Source organism: Lithobates pipiens, unplaced genomic scaffold (assembly GCF_037356315.1).
Source record: "Lithobates pipiens isolate NorthernLeopardFrog02 unplaced genomic scaffold, aLitPip1_a1.2 Scaffold_23, whole genome shotgun sequence".
Lineage (NCBI taxonomy): Eukaryota > Metazoa > Chordata > Amphibia > Anura > Ranidae > Lithobates > Lithobates pipiens.
This window is the reverse complement of record NW_027507785.1, coordinates 8,125,708-8,142,446: the sequence shown is the minus strand read 5'-3', so window position 1 is coordinate 8,142,446 and position 16,739 is coordinate 8,125,708. Positions and strand designations below refer to the sequence as shown.

General features: G+C 49.4%; 1 protein-coding gene across 3 annotated transcripts in view; it reads right to left on the bottom strand.

The window, feature by feature from the left end:
- Window positions 1-16,739, bottom strand: part of PDE2A (phosphodiesterase 2A) — a 910,752-nt gene that overhangs the window by 106,489 nt on the left and 787,524 nt on the right. For all 3 annotated transcript variants that reach the window (XM_077451150.1, XM_077451151.1, XM_077451152.1), the window contains one exon: window positions 6,009-6,120. In XM_077451150.1, coding sequence (XP_077307276.1) covers window positions 6,009-6,120 — 112 coding nt within the window. The remainder of the gene's footprint in view (window positions 1-6,008; window positions 6,121-16,739) is intronic.

Below are 16,739 nucleotides of genomic sequence, written 5' to 3'. Positions count from 1 at the left end.
TGGTTTACATAGTCACCCAAACTTTGCTTCGTAGTGTTATTTGCAGAAAAGTATGCGGAGGCAAGCCTAAACCATCTGTAGCAGTTGCCCGATGCTTTGAACTACTAATAGCCGAACCTGGCACCCCTCTTCTGCCCTTGAGATGTTTATGAAAAGATCGATGTTCTGAAGCAGGGCTCTGCATATTAAGATCTGGGTTAATTACATGAAAATGAGTGCCATTTATCAGGGGATCAGCAGCTGTGTGAACGACTGACTCTCTCTCTCTCTCTCTCTCTTCCTCCACAAGCTAATGACCTGCCAATGCTCAGCTCGGGCCAAATTTCCATTTGTGGTGGCCACCGAGGCTGGAAAAAAGACAAATGTCCATCGTGCTCAGCTGATCATCCCGGACACCTTTTGGTCTAAAGAAGGAAAGACAAAGCTGCCCTGGAAAAACCGTGACCATGAAAAATTCCATTCGGACCCCATAATTCAGTTGGATTAACTAAGATAAACAGCCAATTACATTAAAGAGTTACAACTTAATTTCTCCAGAATTCTCTGTGAGCCCTTGTACACACAGTCGGAGATTCCGACGGAATGTGTCCTATCGGACCGTTTTCTGGGATATTCCGACTGTGTGTGGTCTCCATCAGACTGTTTCCGTCGGAATATCTGACGGACCAACTTTTCCAACTTGCCGGTAAAATTTTCCGACAAAATGCACCGATCGGACATACTCCGATCATGTGTAGCCTACTCCGACGGACAAAGTGCCACGCATGCCGCGGAAAACTCAACAATTCTGTCTTGAGGGCCACATCTCCACTTATATGCTTGTTTTATTTCCTCCAGTTCGGATGCATCTGCCCCTCTGTATAGCTCTTACTGTTCTGAGATGGGAAAAGGTCTCATTTGAAGAGATGAATCTACTATACTAGTAGTGGTTATGAATTTATCACCGAAGAACAGATAAAAAAAAAAAGACAAACCAACGATAACTCACATATAAATGACATCTGCATCAGAAGCCTGCAACAGTGGCCACCAGCAATATAGGGAATACCAAGAAATCAAAAACTATGGAGATAGGTGGAGGTCACAGGGATTTGGGAATAGGAGATGAATGGAAGACAGGTTTGGGTGTAAAAGATGGGTGAAGGACAGCAAGATATGGGTGAAAAGGATAAGTAGAGGACAAAGGGATTCGGGTGGAAGACATGGGAGGAATATAGAGGGATTTAGGTGTAGGACAGGTGAAGGACAGCAAGATATGGGTGAAAAGGATTTGTGGTGGCCACCAAGGCTGGAAAAAAGACAAATGTCCATCGTGCTCAGCTGATCATCCCGGACACCTTTTGGTCTAAAGAAGGAAAGACAAAGCTGCCCTCGGAAAACCGTGACCATGAAAAATTCCATTCGGACCCCAGAATTCAGTTGGATTAACTAAGATAAACAGCCAATTTCATTAAAGATTGCAAGAAACTTTTCATGTCACAGAAAACTCAACAATTCTGTCTTGAGGGCCACATCTCCACTTATATGCTTGGTTTCTTTCCTCCAGTTCGGATGCATCTGCCCCTCTGTATAGCTCTTACTGTTCTGAGATGGGAAAAGGTCTCATTTGAGGAGATTAATCTACTATACTAGTAGTGGTTATGAATTTATCACCGAAGAACAAATAAAAAAAAAGACAAACCAACGATAACTCACATATAAATGACATCTGCATCAGAAGCCTGCAACAGTGGCCACCAGCAATATAGGGAATACCAAGAAATCAAAAACGATGGAGATGGGTGGGGGTCACAGGGATTTGGGTATAGGAGATGAATGGAAGACAGGTTTGGGTGTAAAACGTGGGTGAAGGACAGCAAGATATGGGTGAAAAGGATTTGTGGTGGCCACCAAGGCTGGAAAAAAGACAAATGTCCATCGTGCTCAGCTGATCATCCCGGACACCTTTTGGTCTAAAGAAGGAAAGACAAAGCTGCCCTGGGAAAACCGTGACCATGAAAAATTCCATTCGGACCCCAGAATTCAGTTGGATTAACTAAGATAAACAGCCAATTACATTAAAGATTTACAACTTAATTTCTCCAGAATACTCTGTGAGAGTTCCACAACCCGTAAAGTGGCCATCAGGCTTCCTGTAGGATAAAATCACACGGCATCTCTATGGGGCTGCAGAAAAAAAAAGCACAAAATCGGGGTTCTTGCCCATTGCAAGAAACATTTCATGTCGCAGAAAACTCAACAATTCTGTCTTGAGGGCCACATCTCCACTTATATGCTTGGTTTCTTTCCTCCAGTTCGGATGCATCTGCCCCTCTGTATAGCTCTTACTGTTCTGAGATGGGAAAAGGTCTCATTTGAAGAGATTAATCTACTATACTAGTAGTGGTTATGAATTTATCACCGAAGAACAGATAGAAAAAAAGACAAACCAATGATAACTCAGATATAAATGACATCTGCATCAGAAACCTGCAACAGTGGCCACCAGCAATATAGGGAATACCAAGAAATCAAAAACTATAGTGATGGGTGGAGGTCACAGGGATTTGGGTATAGGAGATGAATGGAAGACAGGTTTGGGTGTAAAAGATGGGTGAAGGACAGCAAGATATGGGTGAAAAGGATTTGTGGTGACCACCAAGGCTGGAAAAAAGACAAATGTCCATCGTGCTCAGCTGATCATCCCGGACACCTTTTGGTCTAAAGAAGGAAAGACAAAGCTGCCCTGGGAAAACCGTGACCATGAAAAATTCCATTCGGACCCCAGAATTCAGTTGGATTAACTAAGATAAACAGCCAATTACATTAAAGATTTACAACTTAATTTCTCCAGAATTCTCTGTGAGAGTTCCACAACCCGTAAAGTGGCCATCAGCCTTCCTGTAGGATAAAATCACACGGCATCTCTATGGGGCTGCAGAAAAAAAGCACAAAATCGGGGTTCTTGCCCATTGCAAGAAACTTTTCATGTCGCAGAAAACTCAACAATTCTGTCTTGAGGGCCACATCTCCACTTAGAGATGAATGGAAGACAGGTTTGGGTGTAAAAGATGGGTGAAGGACAGCAAGATATGGGTGAAAAGGATAAGTAGAGGACAAAGGGATTCGGGTGGAAGACATGGGAGGAATATAGAGGGATTTAGGTGTAGGACAGGTGAAGGACAGCAAGATATGGGTGAAAAGGATTTGTGGTGGCCACCAAGGCTGGAAAAAAGACAAATGTCCATCGTGCTCAGCTGATCATCCCGGACACCTTTTGGTCTAAAGAAGGAAAGACAAAGCTGCCCTGGGAAAACCGTGACCATGAAAAATTCCATTCGGACCCCAGAATTCAGTTGGATTAACTAAGATAAACAGCCAATTACATTAAAGATTTACAACTTAATTTCTCCAGAATTCTCTGTGAGAGTTCCACAACCCGTAAAGTGGCCATCAGCCTTCCTGTAGGATAAAATTGCACGGCATCTCTATGGGGCTGCAGAAAATTGGAGTTCTTGCCCATTGCGAGAAACTTTTCATTGTTGCGGAAAACTCAACAATTCTGTCTTGAGGGCCACATCTCCACTTATATGCTTGTTTTCTTTCCTCCAGTTTGGATGCATCTGCCTCTCTGTATAGCTCTTAGCCCTTGTACACACGGTCGGACATTCCGACAACCAAATCCGTTGGATTTTGTCCAACAGATTTTGTCCGAAACTGGTGTTGCATACACACGGTCGGACAAAGTTGTCGGAAAATGTCATCGTTCTGAACGTGATGGCGTTATTTTGTTACGATGGGACTACGTTCAGGCTAGCAGCCAATAGCTTTGGTCTAGGAATTTGAACTGAGCATGCGTGGCACTTTGTCTGATCGGAATTCTCTACAAACGATCGGACAAAGTCTCTACAAACGATCGGACACGGATCATGTTGTCGGAAAATTTTATAGTCCAGCTCTAAAACTTTTTCGGTCGGATATTCAGACGGAAACAGTCCGATGGAGCCCACACACAGTCGGATTATCCAACAATACTGTCCGATCGGACATTTTCCGTCGGTATGTCAGACCGTGTGTACAAGGGCTTACTGTTCCGAGATGGGAAAAGGTCTCATTTGGAGAGATGAATCTACTATACTATTGGTTATGAATTTATCACTGAAGAACAAATTAAACAAAAAGACAAACCAACGATAACTCAGATATAAATGACATCTGCATCAGAAGCCTGCAACAGTGGCCACCAGCAATATAGGGAATACCAAGAAATCAAAAACGATGGAGATGGGTGGAGGTCACAGGGATTTGGGTATAGGAGATGAATGGAAGACAGATTTGGGTGTAAAAGATGGGTGAAGGACAGCAAGATATGGGTGAAAAGGATAAGTAGAGGACAAAGGGATTCGGGTGAAAGACATTGGAGGAAGATAGAGGGATTTATGTGTAAAAGATGAGTGGAAGAGAAAGGTGGAGGACAGGGGCATTCAGATGTAAGAAATTGGTGGAAGAGATGGCTGAAAACAGAGGAAATGTAAAAGAGTGTAAAAGATCTGTAGACGACATAGGGGTTCAGGAAAGGGGATGTGTGGGGGACAGAGGGATTTGGGTTTAAGAGATGGGTGGACCACAGTGGTATATGAGTGCAATACATGTAATACATGGGTGGAGAACAAAGTTACTAGTGTCAGTGATGGACTGAAGACAGAGAAATTTGGGTGTAACAGATGGGTAGAGGATATATGGATTCAGGTAGGACAGAGGGATTTAGGTGTGAGAGATTGGCGGTGGACATAGGTCTTTGGATATAAGAGACAGATGGAGGACAGAGAGATTCATGTATAATAGACAGATGGAGGACAGATGGATTCAGGTATAAAAGACAAGTGGACGACAGAAGGATTCATGTATAAGAGACAAGTGGAGGACAGAGGGATTCAGGTATAAGAGATGGGTGGAGGACAGAGGGATTCAGGTATAAGAGATGGGTAGAGGACAGAAGGATTAAGGTATAAGAAATGGGTGAATGATAGAGGGATTCAGGTATAAGAGATGCATGGAGGATAGAGGGATTCAGGTATAAGAGATGGAGGACAGAGGGATTCAGGTATAAGAGATGGGTGGGGGACAGAGGGATTCAGGTATAAGAGATGGATGGAGGACAGAGAGATTTGGGTATAAGAGATGGATGGAGGACAGAGAGATTTGGGTATAAGGGATTGGTGGAGGACAGAGGGATTCAGGTATAAAAGATGGAGGACAGAGGGATTCAAATATAAGAGATGGGTGGAGGACCGAGGGATTCAGGTATAAGAGATGGATGAAGGACAGAGGGATTCAGGTATAAGAGATGGATGGAGGACAGAGAGATTTGGGTATAAGAGATGGATGGAGGACAGAGAGATTTGGGTATAAGGGATTGGTGGAGGACAGAGGGATTCAGGTATAAAAGATGGGTGGAGGACAGAGAGATTTAGGTATATGAGATGGGTGGAGGACAAAGGGATTCAGGTGTAAGAGATGGGTGGAGGACAAAGGGGTTCAGGTGTAAGAGATGGGTGGAGGACAAAGGGATTCAGGTATCAGAAATGAATAGAGGACAGAGGGATTCAGGTATAAGAGATGGATGGAGAACAGAGGGATTCAGGTAGAAGAGACGGGTGAAGGACAGAGGGATTCAAGTATAAGAGATGGATGGAGGACAGAGAGATTCAGGTATAAGAGATGGGTGGAGGACAAAGGGATTCAGGTATAAGAGATGGATGGAGAACAGAGGGATTCAGGTAGAAGAGACGGGTGGAGGACAGAGGGATTCAGGTAGAAGAGATAAGTGGTGAACAGAGGGATTCAGGTAGAAGAGACGGGTGGAGGACAGAGGGATTCAGGTAGAAGAGATGGGTGGAGGACAGAGGGATTCAGGTAGAAGAGATAAGTGGTGAACAGAGGGATTTAGGTAGAAGAGATGGGTGGAGGACAGATATATGGCGATGGCTGGTTGGTAGGTTGGTGTCCAATAGGAATAATGGGGTTACCTGGCATTCGCACTTTAGTTTCTGCTCCTTCTGGAAGGCCAGGGTGCTGGTGAGGACTGTGGACGTGTAGCAGAAGCAGTGTTGGATTATATGCTCATCCATCTCTGTGTAGCTGGAAAAAGATGGACAGAAGACGTTATCATTGAATATCACATTACACTGACTCCAGAACCCCAGAACAGTCCAAGCTTCTTCAATGGGCCCCATAACAAGCAGACCAATATGCATTATTCACCATAATGGTGGTCATATTCAGCAAAGAGCACCAATAGGAAAAGACGTACAGTGACATATGCGTTGAAGACAGAGCGTATTGAGTGCTTAATGGTACACTAACTTATTTTCAGTCCACATTTTCAGTGAACATCCCGCCTGCCCCTACATAATCATACATTGACATGCTTGCTGTATCCTATTTCCACCATTATAGTACAATACTAGATTTACAGATACTCACTCTATGGTATTTCTTTGCAATCACTCAGCCTCCCCGTTCAGCAACTCCTGAGATAACATCTTATCCTCATAGATTGTATTCCTTTTCCATCAGTCAGACCTGTCTGGTTGACGTGCATTGATTGCGAGAAACAATATAACCTTCCACAGACTTTAGTCCTAGGAGTATCTCACAACTATGACACCTTGGGGTGCTGCAAGCATGAGACCAAGTTTCCCCTGGATCAGAGATGGATAGAGGAATCTGATTTGATAAGGGAACTTCTAATGTTGTGGAGAAAGACTCAATCATGGAGCTTTTCTGAAGTCATAGGGGACTCTGATATGATGGGGGACCTCTGCTGTGATGGGGGGGGGGACCTTTCATGTGAAGAGGAGACTTTGGTATAATGGGGGAATCTGATATTATGGGACGACTCTGATGTGATAAGAAGACTCTGATATGATGAGGAGACCATGTCATGGGGGTACTCTGATGTCATAGGGGACTTGGATGTGATGGGGAGTCTCTGATGAGATAGGGGACCTCTGATGTGATGGGGGACTCTAATGGCATGGGGGAACATCTGATGGGATAGGGGACCTTTGATGTGAAGGGGGGACTTTGATGTAATGGGACCTCTGATAAGACGGGGCGGCTCTGATCGAGGACCTCTGATGTGATGGGGGAACCTCTGATGTGAAGAGGGGACTCTAATGGCATGGGGGGACTCCTGATGTGATGGGGGGACTATGATGTAATGGGGGCTCTCTAATACAATGGTGGATCTTTGATGTGATGGAGAGACCCTTTCATAGAGTTATTCTGATGTCATAGGGGACTCAGATGTAATGGGGAGTCTCTGATGAGATGAGGGGACTCTGATGTGATGGAAAGACCTCTGATGGGATGGGGGAACTATGATGTGATGAAGGACCTCTGATTTGATGAAGGACATCTGATGTGATGGGAGGACCTCTGATGTGATGGGGACCTCTGATGTGATGGGGGGGAGGGCGTCTGATGTGATGGGGGGACCTCTGATGTGATGTGAGGGCTTTGATGTGATGGGGATCTCTGATGTTATGGGACCTCTGATGTAATGGGGGGGACGTCTGATGTGATGGGGGACCTCTGATGTGATGGGGGGGCTCTAATGTGAATGGTGGACCTCTGATGTGAAGCGGGGACTCTGATGGCATGAAGGAACCTCTGTTGTGATGGGGGGACCTTTGATGTGATGGGAGGACCTTTGATGTGATGGGAGGACCTTTGATGGGATGGGGGGGATGTTTGATGTGATGGGGGGACCTCTAATGAGATGGGGAACTTTGATGGGATGGAGGACCTCTGATGTGAAGGGGGGGGAGGGGTTGGGGACTCTGATGTGATGGAAGGACCTCTAATGTGAATGGGGGACCTCTAATGAGATGGGGGACTTTGATGTAATGGGAGGACCTCTGATGTGATGGGAGGTCTCTGCTATGATGGGGGACCTCTGATGTGATGAGTACCTCTGATGTGATGAAGGGCCTTTGATGTGATGGGGGGACCTCTGGTGTGAACGGGGGACTCTGATGGCATGGGGGGAACCTCTGATGTGATGGGGGGACCTTTGGGAAGGACCTCTGATGTAATGGGAGGTATCTCTGCTGTGATGGAGGACCTCTGATGTGATGGAGGGCCTCTGATGTGATGGGGGGACCTTTGATATGATGGGGGGACCTTTGATGTGATGGGGGACCTTTGTTGTGATAGGGGGACCTTTGATGTGATGGGGGGGGGCTTTGATGTGATGGGGGGGGGGCTTTGATGTGATGGAGGGACCTCTAATGTGAATGAGGGACCTCTAAGGATATGGGGGACTTTGATGTGATAAGGGGATCTCTGATGTGATGGGGAGATCTCTAATATGAAGGGAGGACCCTGATATGATGGGAGGACCTCTGATGTGATGGGGAACCTCTGATGTGATGGGGAACCTCTGATGTGATGGGGAACCTCTGATGTGAACGGGGGAACTCTGATGTGAACGGGGGAACTCTGATGTGAACGGGGGAACTCTGATGTGAACGGGGGAACCTCTGATGTGATGGAGGGACCTTTTATGTAATGGAAGGACCTCTGATGTAATGGGGGGACCTTTGATGTGATGGGGGGACCTCTGATGAGATGGGGAACTTTGATGTGATGGAGGGCCTCTGATGTGATGGAGGGCCTCTGATGTGTTGGGGGGGGGACCTCTGATGTGAATGCAGGACTCTGATGGCATGAAGGAATCTCTGATGTGATGGAGAGACTTTGATGTAATGGGAGGACCTCTGATGTGATGGGAGGTCTCTGCTGTGATGGGGGACCTCTGATGTGATGGGTACCTCTGATGTAATGGAGGGACCTCTGATGTGATGGGGGGACCTTTGAAGTAATGGAAGGACTTCTGCTGTAATGGGGCGACCTTTGATGTGATGCAAGGGACCTCTAATGTGAATGGGGAACCTCTAATGAGATGGTGGACTTGATGTGATGGGAGAATCTCTGATGTGAGGGGGAGGACTCTGATATGATGGGAGTACCTCTGATGTGATGAGGACCTCTGATGTTAATGGGGGAACTCTGATAAGATGGGGGAACTCTGATAAGATGGGGGAACCTCTGATGTGATGGGGGGACCTTTGATGTGATGGGGAGACCTCTGATGTGATGGGGGGCCTCTGATGTGATGGGGGGGCCTCTGATGAGAATGGAGGACTCTGATGGCATAAAGGAATCTCTGATGTGATGGGGGGACCTTTGATGAGATGAAAGACTTTGATGTGATGGGAGGAGCTCTGATGTGACGGGGGACCTCTGATGAGACGGGGGACCTCTGATGTAATGGAGGGACCTCTGATGAGATGGAGGAACCTCTGATGTGATAGGGGACCTTTGAAGTAATGGAAGGACTTTTGATGTAATGGGGCGACCTTTGATGTGATGCGAGGGACCTCTAATGTGAATGGGGGACCTCTAATGAGATGGTGGACTTTGATGTGATGGGGGAATCTCTGATGTGATGGGGAGGACTCTGATATGATGGGAGGACCTCTGATGTGATGAGGACCTCTGATGTGAATGGGGGAACTCTGATAAGATGGGGGAAGCTCTGCTGTGAACGGGGGACTCTGATGGCATGGGGGAACCTCTGATGTGATGAAGGGACCTTTGATGTAATGGTAGGACCTTTGATGTGATGGGGAGACCTCTGATGTTATGGGGAGACCTCTGATGTGATGGGGGGACCTCTGATGTTATGGGGAGACCTCTGATGTGATGGGGGGACCTCTGACGAGATGGGGAACTTTGATGTGATGGAGGAGCTCTGATGTGTTGGGGGGATGTCTGATGTGAATGGAGGACTCTGATGGCACGATGGGGGGAACTTTGATATCTTGGGGGGACCTCTGATGAGATGAAAGACTTTGATGTGATGGGAGGACCTCTGATGTGATGGGAGGAGCTCTGATGTGATGGAGGACCTCTGATGTGATGGAGGACCTCTGATGTGATGGAGGACCTCTGATGAGATGGGGACTTTGATATTATGGCAGACCTTTGATGTGATAGGAGGACCTCTATTGAAATGGGGGACTTTTATATTATGGCAGACCTTTGATGTGATAGGAGGACCTCTATTGAAATGGGGGACTTTTATATTATGGCAGACCTTTGATGTGATAGGAGGACCTCTATTAAGATGGGGGACTTTGATGTGATGGAGGACCTCTGATGTGATAGGGACCTCTGATGTCATGGGGGACAACTGATGTGATGGGGGAACCTCGGATGAGATTGGGGGGGCCTCCTATGAGATGGAAGGGACCTCTTATGAAATGGGGAGGGCCTCTGATGAGATGGAGGACTTTATTGTGATGAAGGACCTCTGATGTAATGGAGACCTTTGATGTGATGGGGAACATTGATGTGATGGGGGGGCCTCTGATGACATTGGAGGACCTCTGATGTGATGGGGGGACTTTGATGTGATGGAGGACCTCTGATGTGATGGGGGGACTTTGATGTGATGGAGGACCTCTGATGTGTTGGGGGGATGTCTGATGTGAATGGAGGACTCTGATGGCACGATGGGGGGAACTTTGATATCATGGGGGGACCTCTGATGAGATGAAAGACTTTGATATGATGGGAGGACCTCTGATGTGATGGGAGGAGCTCTGATGTGATGGAGGACCTCTGATGTGATGGAGGACCTCTGATGTGATGGAGGACCTCTGATGAGATGGGGACTTTGATATTATGGCAGACCTTTGATGTGATAGGAGGACCTCTATTGAAATGGGGGACTTTTATATTATGGCAGACCTTTGATGTGATAGGAGGACCTCTATTGAGATGGGGGACTTTGATGTGATGGAGGACCTCTGATGTGATAGGGACCTCTGATGTCATGGGGGACAACTGATGTGATGGGGGAACCTCGGATGAGATTGGGGGGGCCTCCTATGAGATGGAAGGGACCTCTTATGAAATGGGGAGGGCCTCTGATGAGATGGAGGACTTTATTGTGATGAAGGACCTCTGATGTAATGGAGACCTTTGATGTGATGGGGAACATTGATGTGATGGGGGGGCCTCTGGTGACATTGGAGGACCTCTGATGTGATGGGGGGACTTTGATGTGATGGAGGACCTCTGATGTGATGGGGGGATGTTGATGTGATGGGGAACCTCTGATGTGATTTGGGGATGTTGATGTGATGGGGGACCTCTGATGTGAAGGGGGAACTCTGATGGTATGGGGGACCTCTGATGTGATGGGGACCTTTGATGTGACGGTGGGACCTCTGATGTGATGGGGACCTTTGATGTGATGGGGGGATGTTGATGTGATGGGGGACCTTTGATGTGACGTGGGACCTCTGATGTGATGGGGACCTTTGATGTGACGGTGGGACCTCTGATGTGATGGGGGACCTTTGATGTGAAGGGGGGACTTTGATGCAATGGAGGCTTCTGACAACATGGGGTACTCTGTGATGAGGGCCTCTGACAAGATGGGGAACTCTAATGTAATGGGGGACTTTGATGTGATGAGAGATTCTGACATGAAGAGGGGACTCTTGTGTGCCTTGTCTCAGGCTCAGTTTTCCCATTGATAAATAACATTTATTTGTTAGACTGGGGCCTTCAGATTTTGCCTACTTTAAAAGGGTGCCGCCACTGAAAACAGGCTGCGAGACCATGCTGTAGAGTGCGGTCAGTGATAGGTAGCCCAGTACAAGTGGTTACCAGGAGCCGTGGAACAAACACACCTCCCCATGGCTATTAAAGACTCTACTGAGAATATACAAACACCATTATTCTCATTCCGGACTTAATAACTCCTTCTCTTTGTCCCTGTGATTTTTGCTCTCTCGTTAGTCTGGGGGGGGGGGGGGGGGCGCTCAACTGAGAACCCGTCACCAAAAAGGATGGATGGAGGTAACCGACCGCTATCCATCCTCTAGAATGAGCCATCTGCCTCCCAGACGCTGGCCCATACATCACACCAATCGTTTGCCCTTTCAGGCGGCGGCGTACAGATGGAGAGGCCCCTACTAATACGGCGACAGACAGGACATTGCGTGTACAATGACACCGTCTCCTCCGATGAGGCGCCGCAGATTTAAAGGTCAGCTCATCTACTAAGAGATGGAGGAGCGCGGCGTGTACACAGGAGAGAGTGATGGGGCGTCCCACCGCATCGCGCCGGAGGAGATCCTGATCAGACTGTACATTGTAACTTTGTAGAAGGAGGAGGAAGAATTTCCACAGTCTCCCCTCCCCCAGTGATCAGACTGTAGATTGTAACTTTGTAGAAGGAGGAAGCATTTCCTCAGTCTCCCCTCCTGCAATGATCAGACTGTACATTGTAACTTTGAAGAAGGCATGATTAAAGCAGATTAAACTTCAGCTATTTACATTGGAGAAGGTTTAGAAAAGGATCTGTTCAGCATAAAATAAAGTATTTCACAAAAGTAAGTACACCCCTCACATTTTTGTAAATATTTTCTTCTATCTTTTCATGTGACAACACTGAAGAAATGACACTTTGCTACACTGTAAAATAGTAAGCAGTGGCGGCTGTTGCTCAAATTTTTTTTTTTTGAGGGGGGGGGGGGGGGGGGGGCGCAAACAAACTGAAAAATTCTGCAAAATACTGAAACAAAAACATCAATTGCAGCCACTGTGCCCATCATATGCAACCAACCTTGCCCATAATATGCAACCAACTGTGTCCATCATATGCAGCCAACCTTGCCCATGATATGCAACCAACAGTGCCCATCATATGTAGCCAACTGTGTCCATCATATGCAACCAACTGTGTCCATCATATGCAGCCAACCTTGCCCGTGATATGCAACCAACTGTGCCCATCATATGCAACCATGGTGCCCATCATATGTAGCCAACTGTGCCCATCATATGCAGCCTCTGTGCCCATAATATGCAGCCACTATGCCCCACAAATGCAGCCAACTGTGCTCCATCAATTGCAGCCTTTGTCCCCATAATATAAAGCCACTGTACCGCCCCCCCCCCCACCCCCACCTGCCCGCTGTCTGCCCATGGTGGTGGGTCAGGTAACAGGTAAGGCGGTGAGCTGTGGGAGATGTAGCGTAGCGATGGATGCAGGATTCCTCTGTGAATCTCTTCTTCCTGTTCTGTACAGCGGCCAATGGGATTGCCTCTACCTTCAGCCAATCAGGTGCCCGGTATTACATCCGGGCTTCCTGATTGGCTGGGAGGCAGTTTGGCGTTAGCAAAGAAAATATTAATATGCCCCCGCCGCCCGGCACCCAAAAAGTGGCTGGATGCCTGAATGAGGGTGGCTTCAGTGGCCATGGATAGAGTCATGCAATGCATGACTCTATCCATAGTACACAGAGGGGGTGGCTGGAGATAGGGGGCAGCCCCTAATGGATGCACCACCACTGATAGTAAGTGTACAGCTTGTATTAGGCCGCGTACACACGGGCGGACTGTTCGCCCAACCTTGTCCGCTGAACAGTGTTTGGGCGGACAGTCCGCTCGTGTGTGGGCTTTTCAGCGGACAGTTTCAGCGGACAGTTGGACGGACAGTCTTTTGGAAATTCCGAAAAACTGTCCGCTGAAACTGTGTTTGAGCGAACAGTCCGCCCGTGTGTGGGCCTGTCCGCTGTACTTTCGAAATGAGCGGACTGTTCCCGCTCGGAAAGTCCACCCACTTCGAGCGCGTGTACAGGTAGGCGGGGCCCGCGAAGGATACGTCGCGGGCTCCGCCGCCTGGAATGGGCTTAAAGGGAAACCCCAACGCCGAAAAAAATCGGCGTGGGGGTTCCCCCAAGTCCACACCAGACCCTTGTCCGAGCACGCTACCCGGCCGGCCAGGAAAGGGGGGCGAGCGAGCGCGCCCCCCCTCCTGAGCCGTACCAGGCCGCGTGCCCTCAACATGGGGGGGTGCCTTGGGGAAGGGGGGGGCCGCGCGGCCCCCCCACCCCAAAGCACCTTGTCCCCATGTTGATGAGGACAAGGGCCTCTTCCCGACAACCCTGGCCGTTGGTTGTCGGGGTCTGCGGGCGGGGGGCTTATCGGAATCCGGGAGCCCCCTTTAAGAAGGGGGCCCCCGGATACCGGCCCCCCACCCTATGTGAATGAGTATGGGGTACAATGTACCCCTACCCATTCACCTGTGAAATAAAGTACAAATAAAAACACAACACAGGGGAAAAAAATATTTTATTGCACAGCCGGGGGTCTTCCGTCTTCGGGGGTCTTCTCGCCGGACTCCTCCGCTATGTGTGTGTAGCTCTTTTGCCAGCGGAGGAGTCCGGCTTTCTTCCTCCCCGCCGCCGGCCTCTTCTCCCGACTTCGGGGGTCTTGTCCCCCTCTTCGGTTCTTCTGCCGGGCCACCGCGCCTGGTCCGGTGGCCCGGTCTTCTGTCGCCGTCTTCCGTTCTTCTGTCGCCGCCTTCGGTTCTTCTGCCGGGCCACCGCGCCTTCTTGTAGCTCTTTTACAGGCGGTGGCCCGGTCTTCTGTCGCCGTCGCCGCCTTCCGTTCGTGTTCTTCTTCTTCTTGTTCTTCTTCCAGGAGATGTTGACACGTCGCTCCCTCCGGCCGGAATGCCAGAGCCGCCCTGCGTTGCCACTTATATAGTGACAATGGGGCGGGGTCACATGGTATATGTCACATGGGTTGGTCACATGGGTTGATGTCACAATGTGACATCAACCCATGTGACCAACCCATGTGACATATACCATGTGACCCCGCCCCATTGTCACTATATAAGTGGCAACGCAGGGCGGCTCTGGCATTCCGGCCGGAGGGAGCGACGTGTCAACATCTCCTGGAAGAAGAACAAGAAGAAGAAGAACACGAACGGAAGGCGGCGACGGCGACAGAAGACCGGGCCACCGCCTGTAAAAGAGCTACAAGAAGGCGCGGTGGCCCGGCAGAAGAACCGAAGGCGGCGACAGAAGAACGGAAGACGGCGACAGAAGACCGGGCCACCGGACCAGGCGCGGTGGCCCGGCAGAAGAACCGAAGGCGGCGACAGAAGAACGGAAGACGGCGACAGAAGACCGGGCCACCGGACCAGGCGCGGTGGCCCGGCAGAAGAACCGAAGAGGGGGACAAGACCCCCGAAGTCGGGAGAAGAGGCCGGCGGCGGGGAGGAAGAAAGCCGGACTCCTCCGCTGGCAAAAGAGCTACACACACATAGCGGAGGAGTCCGGCGAGAAGACCCCCGAAGACGGAAGACCCCCGGCTGTGCAATAAAATATTTTTTTCCCCTGTGTTGTGTTTTTATTTGTACTTTATTTCACAGGTGAATGGGTAGGGGTACATTGTACCCCATACTCATTCACATAGGGTGGGGGGCCGGTATCCGGGGGCCCCCTTCTTAAAGGGGGCTCCCGGATTCCGATAAGCCCCCCGCCCGCAGACCCCGACAACCAACGGCCAGGGTTGTCGGGAAGAGGCCCTTGTCCTCATCAACATGGGGACAAGGTGCTTTGGGGTGGGGGGGCCGCGCGGCCCCCCCCTTCCCCAAGGCACCCCCCCATGTTGAGGGCACGCGGCCTGGTACAGCTCAGGAGGGGGGGCGCGCTCGCTCGCCCCCCTTTCCTGGCCGGCCGGGTAGCGTGCTCGGACAAGGGTCTGGTGTGGACTTGGGGGAACCCCCACGCCGATTTTTTTCGGCGTTGGGGTTCCCCTTTAAGCCCATTCCAGGCGGCGGAGCCCGCGACGTATCCTTCGCGGGCCCCGCCTACCTGTACACGCGCTCGAAGTGGGCGGATTTGCCTCCTCCTTACGTGGGCGAGTCCGTTCATTTCAAAAGTTGAGCGAACTGTTTGCCCAACCTTGTTCGTCAAACAGTCCGCTCGTGTGTGGGCAAGTCCGCTCATGCAAATTTTGAGCGGACTGTTTGACAAACTGTTTGCCGAACAAGGTTGGGCGAACAGTCCGCGCGTGTGTACGCGGCCTAACAGTGTAAATTTGCCGTCCCCTCAAAATAAATCAATACACAGCCATTAATGTCTAAACCGCTGGCAGCAAAAGTCAGTACACCCCTAAGTGAAAAAGTCCAAATTGGGCCCAAAGTGTCAATATTTTGTGTGGCCACCATTATTTTCCAGCATGGCCTGGGCATGGAGGTCACCAGAGCTTCACAGGTCACCACTGGAGTCCTCTTCCCCTCCTCCATGACGACATCACGGAGCTGGTGGATGTCGGAGACCTTGCGCTCCTCCACCTTCCGTTTGAGGATGTCTCACAGATGATCAGTGGGGTTTAGGTCTGGAGACATGCTTGGCCAGTCCATCACCTTTACCCTCAGCTTCTTTAGCAAGGCAGTGATCGTCTTGGAGGTGTGTTTGGGGTGGTTATCGTGTTGGAATACTGCCCTGCGGCTCAGTCTCTGAAGGGAGGGGATCATGCTCTGCTTCAGTATGTCACAGTACATGTTGGCATTCATGGTTCCCTCAATGATCTGTAGCCCCCCAGTGCTGGCAGCACTCATGCAGCCCCAGACCATGACACTCCCACCACCATGCCTGACTGTAGACAAGACACACTTGTCTTTGTCCTCCTCACCTGGTTGCCCCCACACACGCTTGTCACCATCTGACACCAAATACGTTTATCTCGGTCTCATCAGACCACAGGACATGGTTCCAGTAATCCATGTCCTTAGTCTGCTTGTCTTCAGCAAACAGTTTGCAGTCTTTCTTGTGCATCATCTTTAGAAGAGGCTTCCTTCTGGGACGACAGCC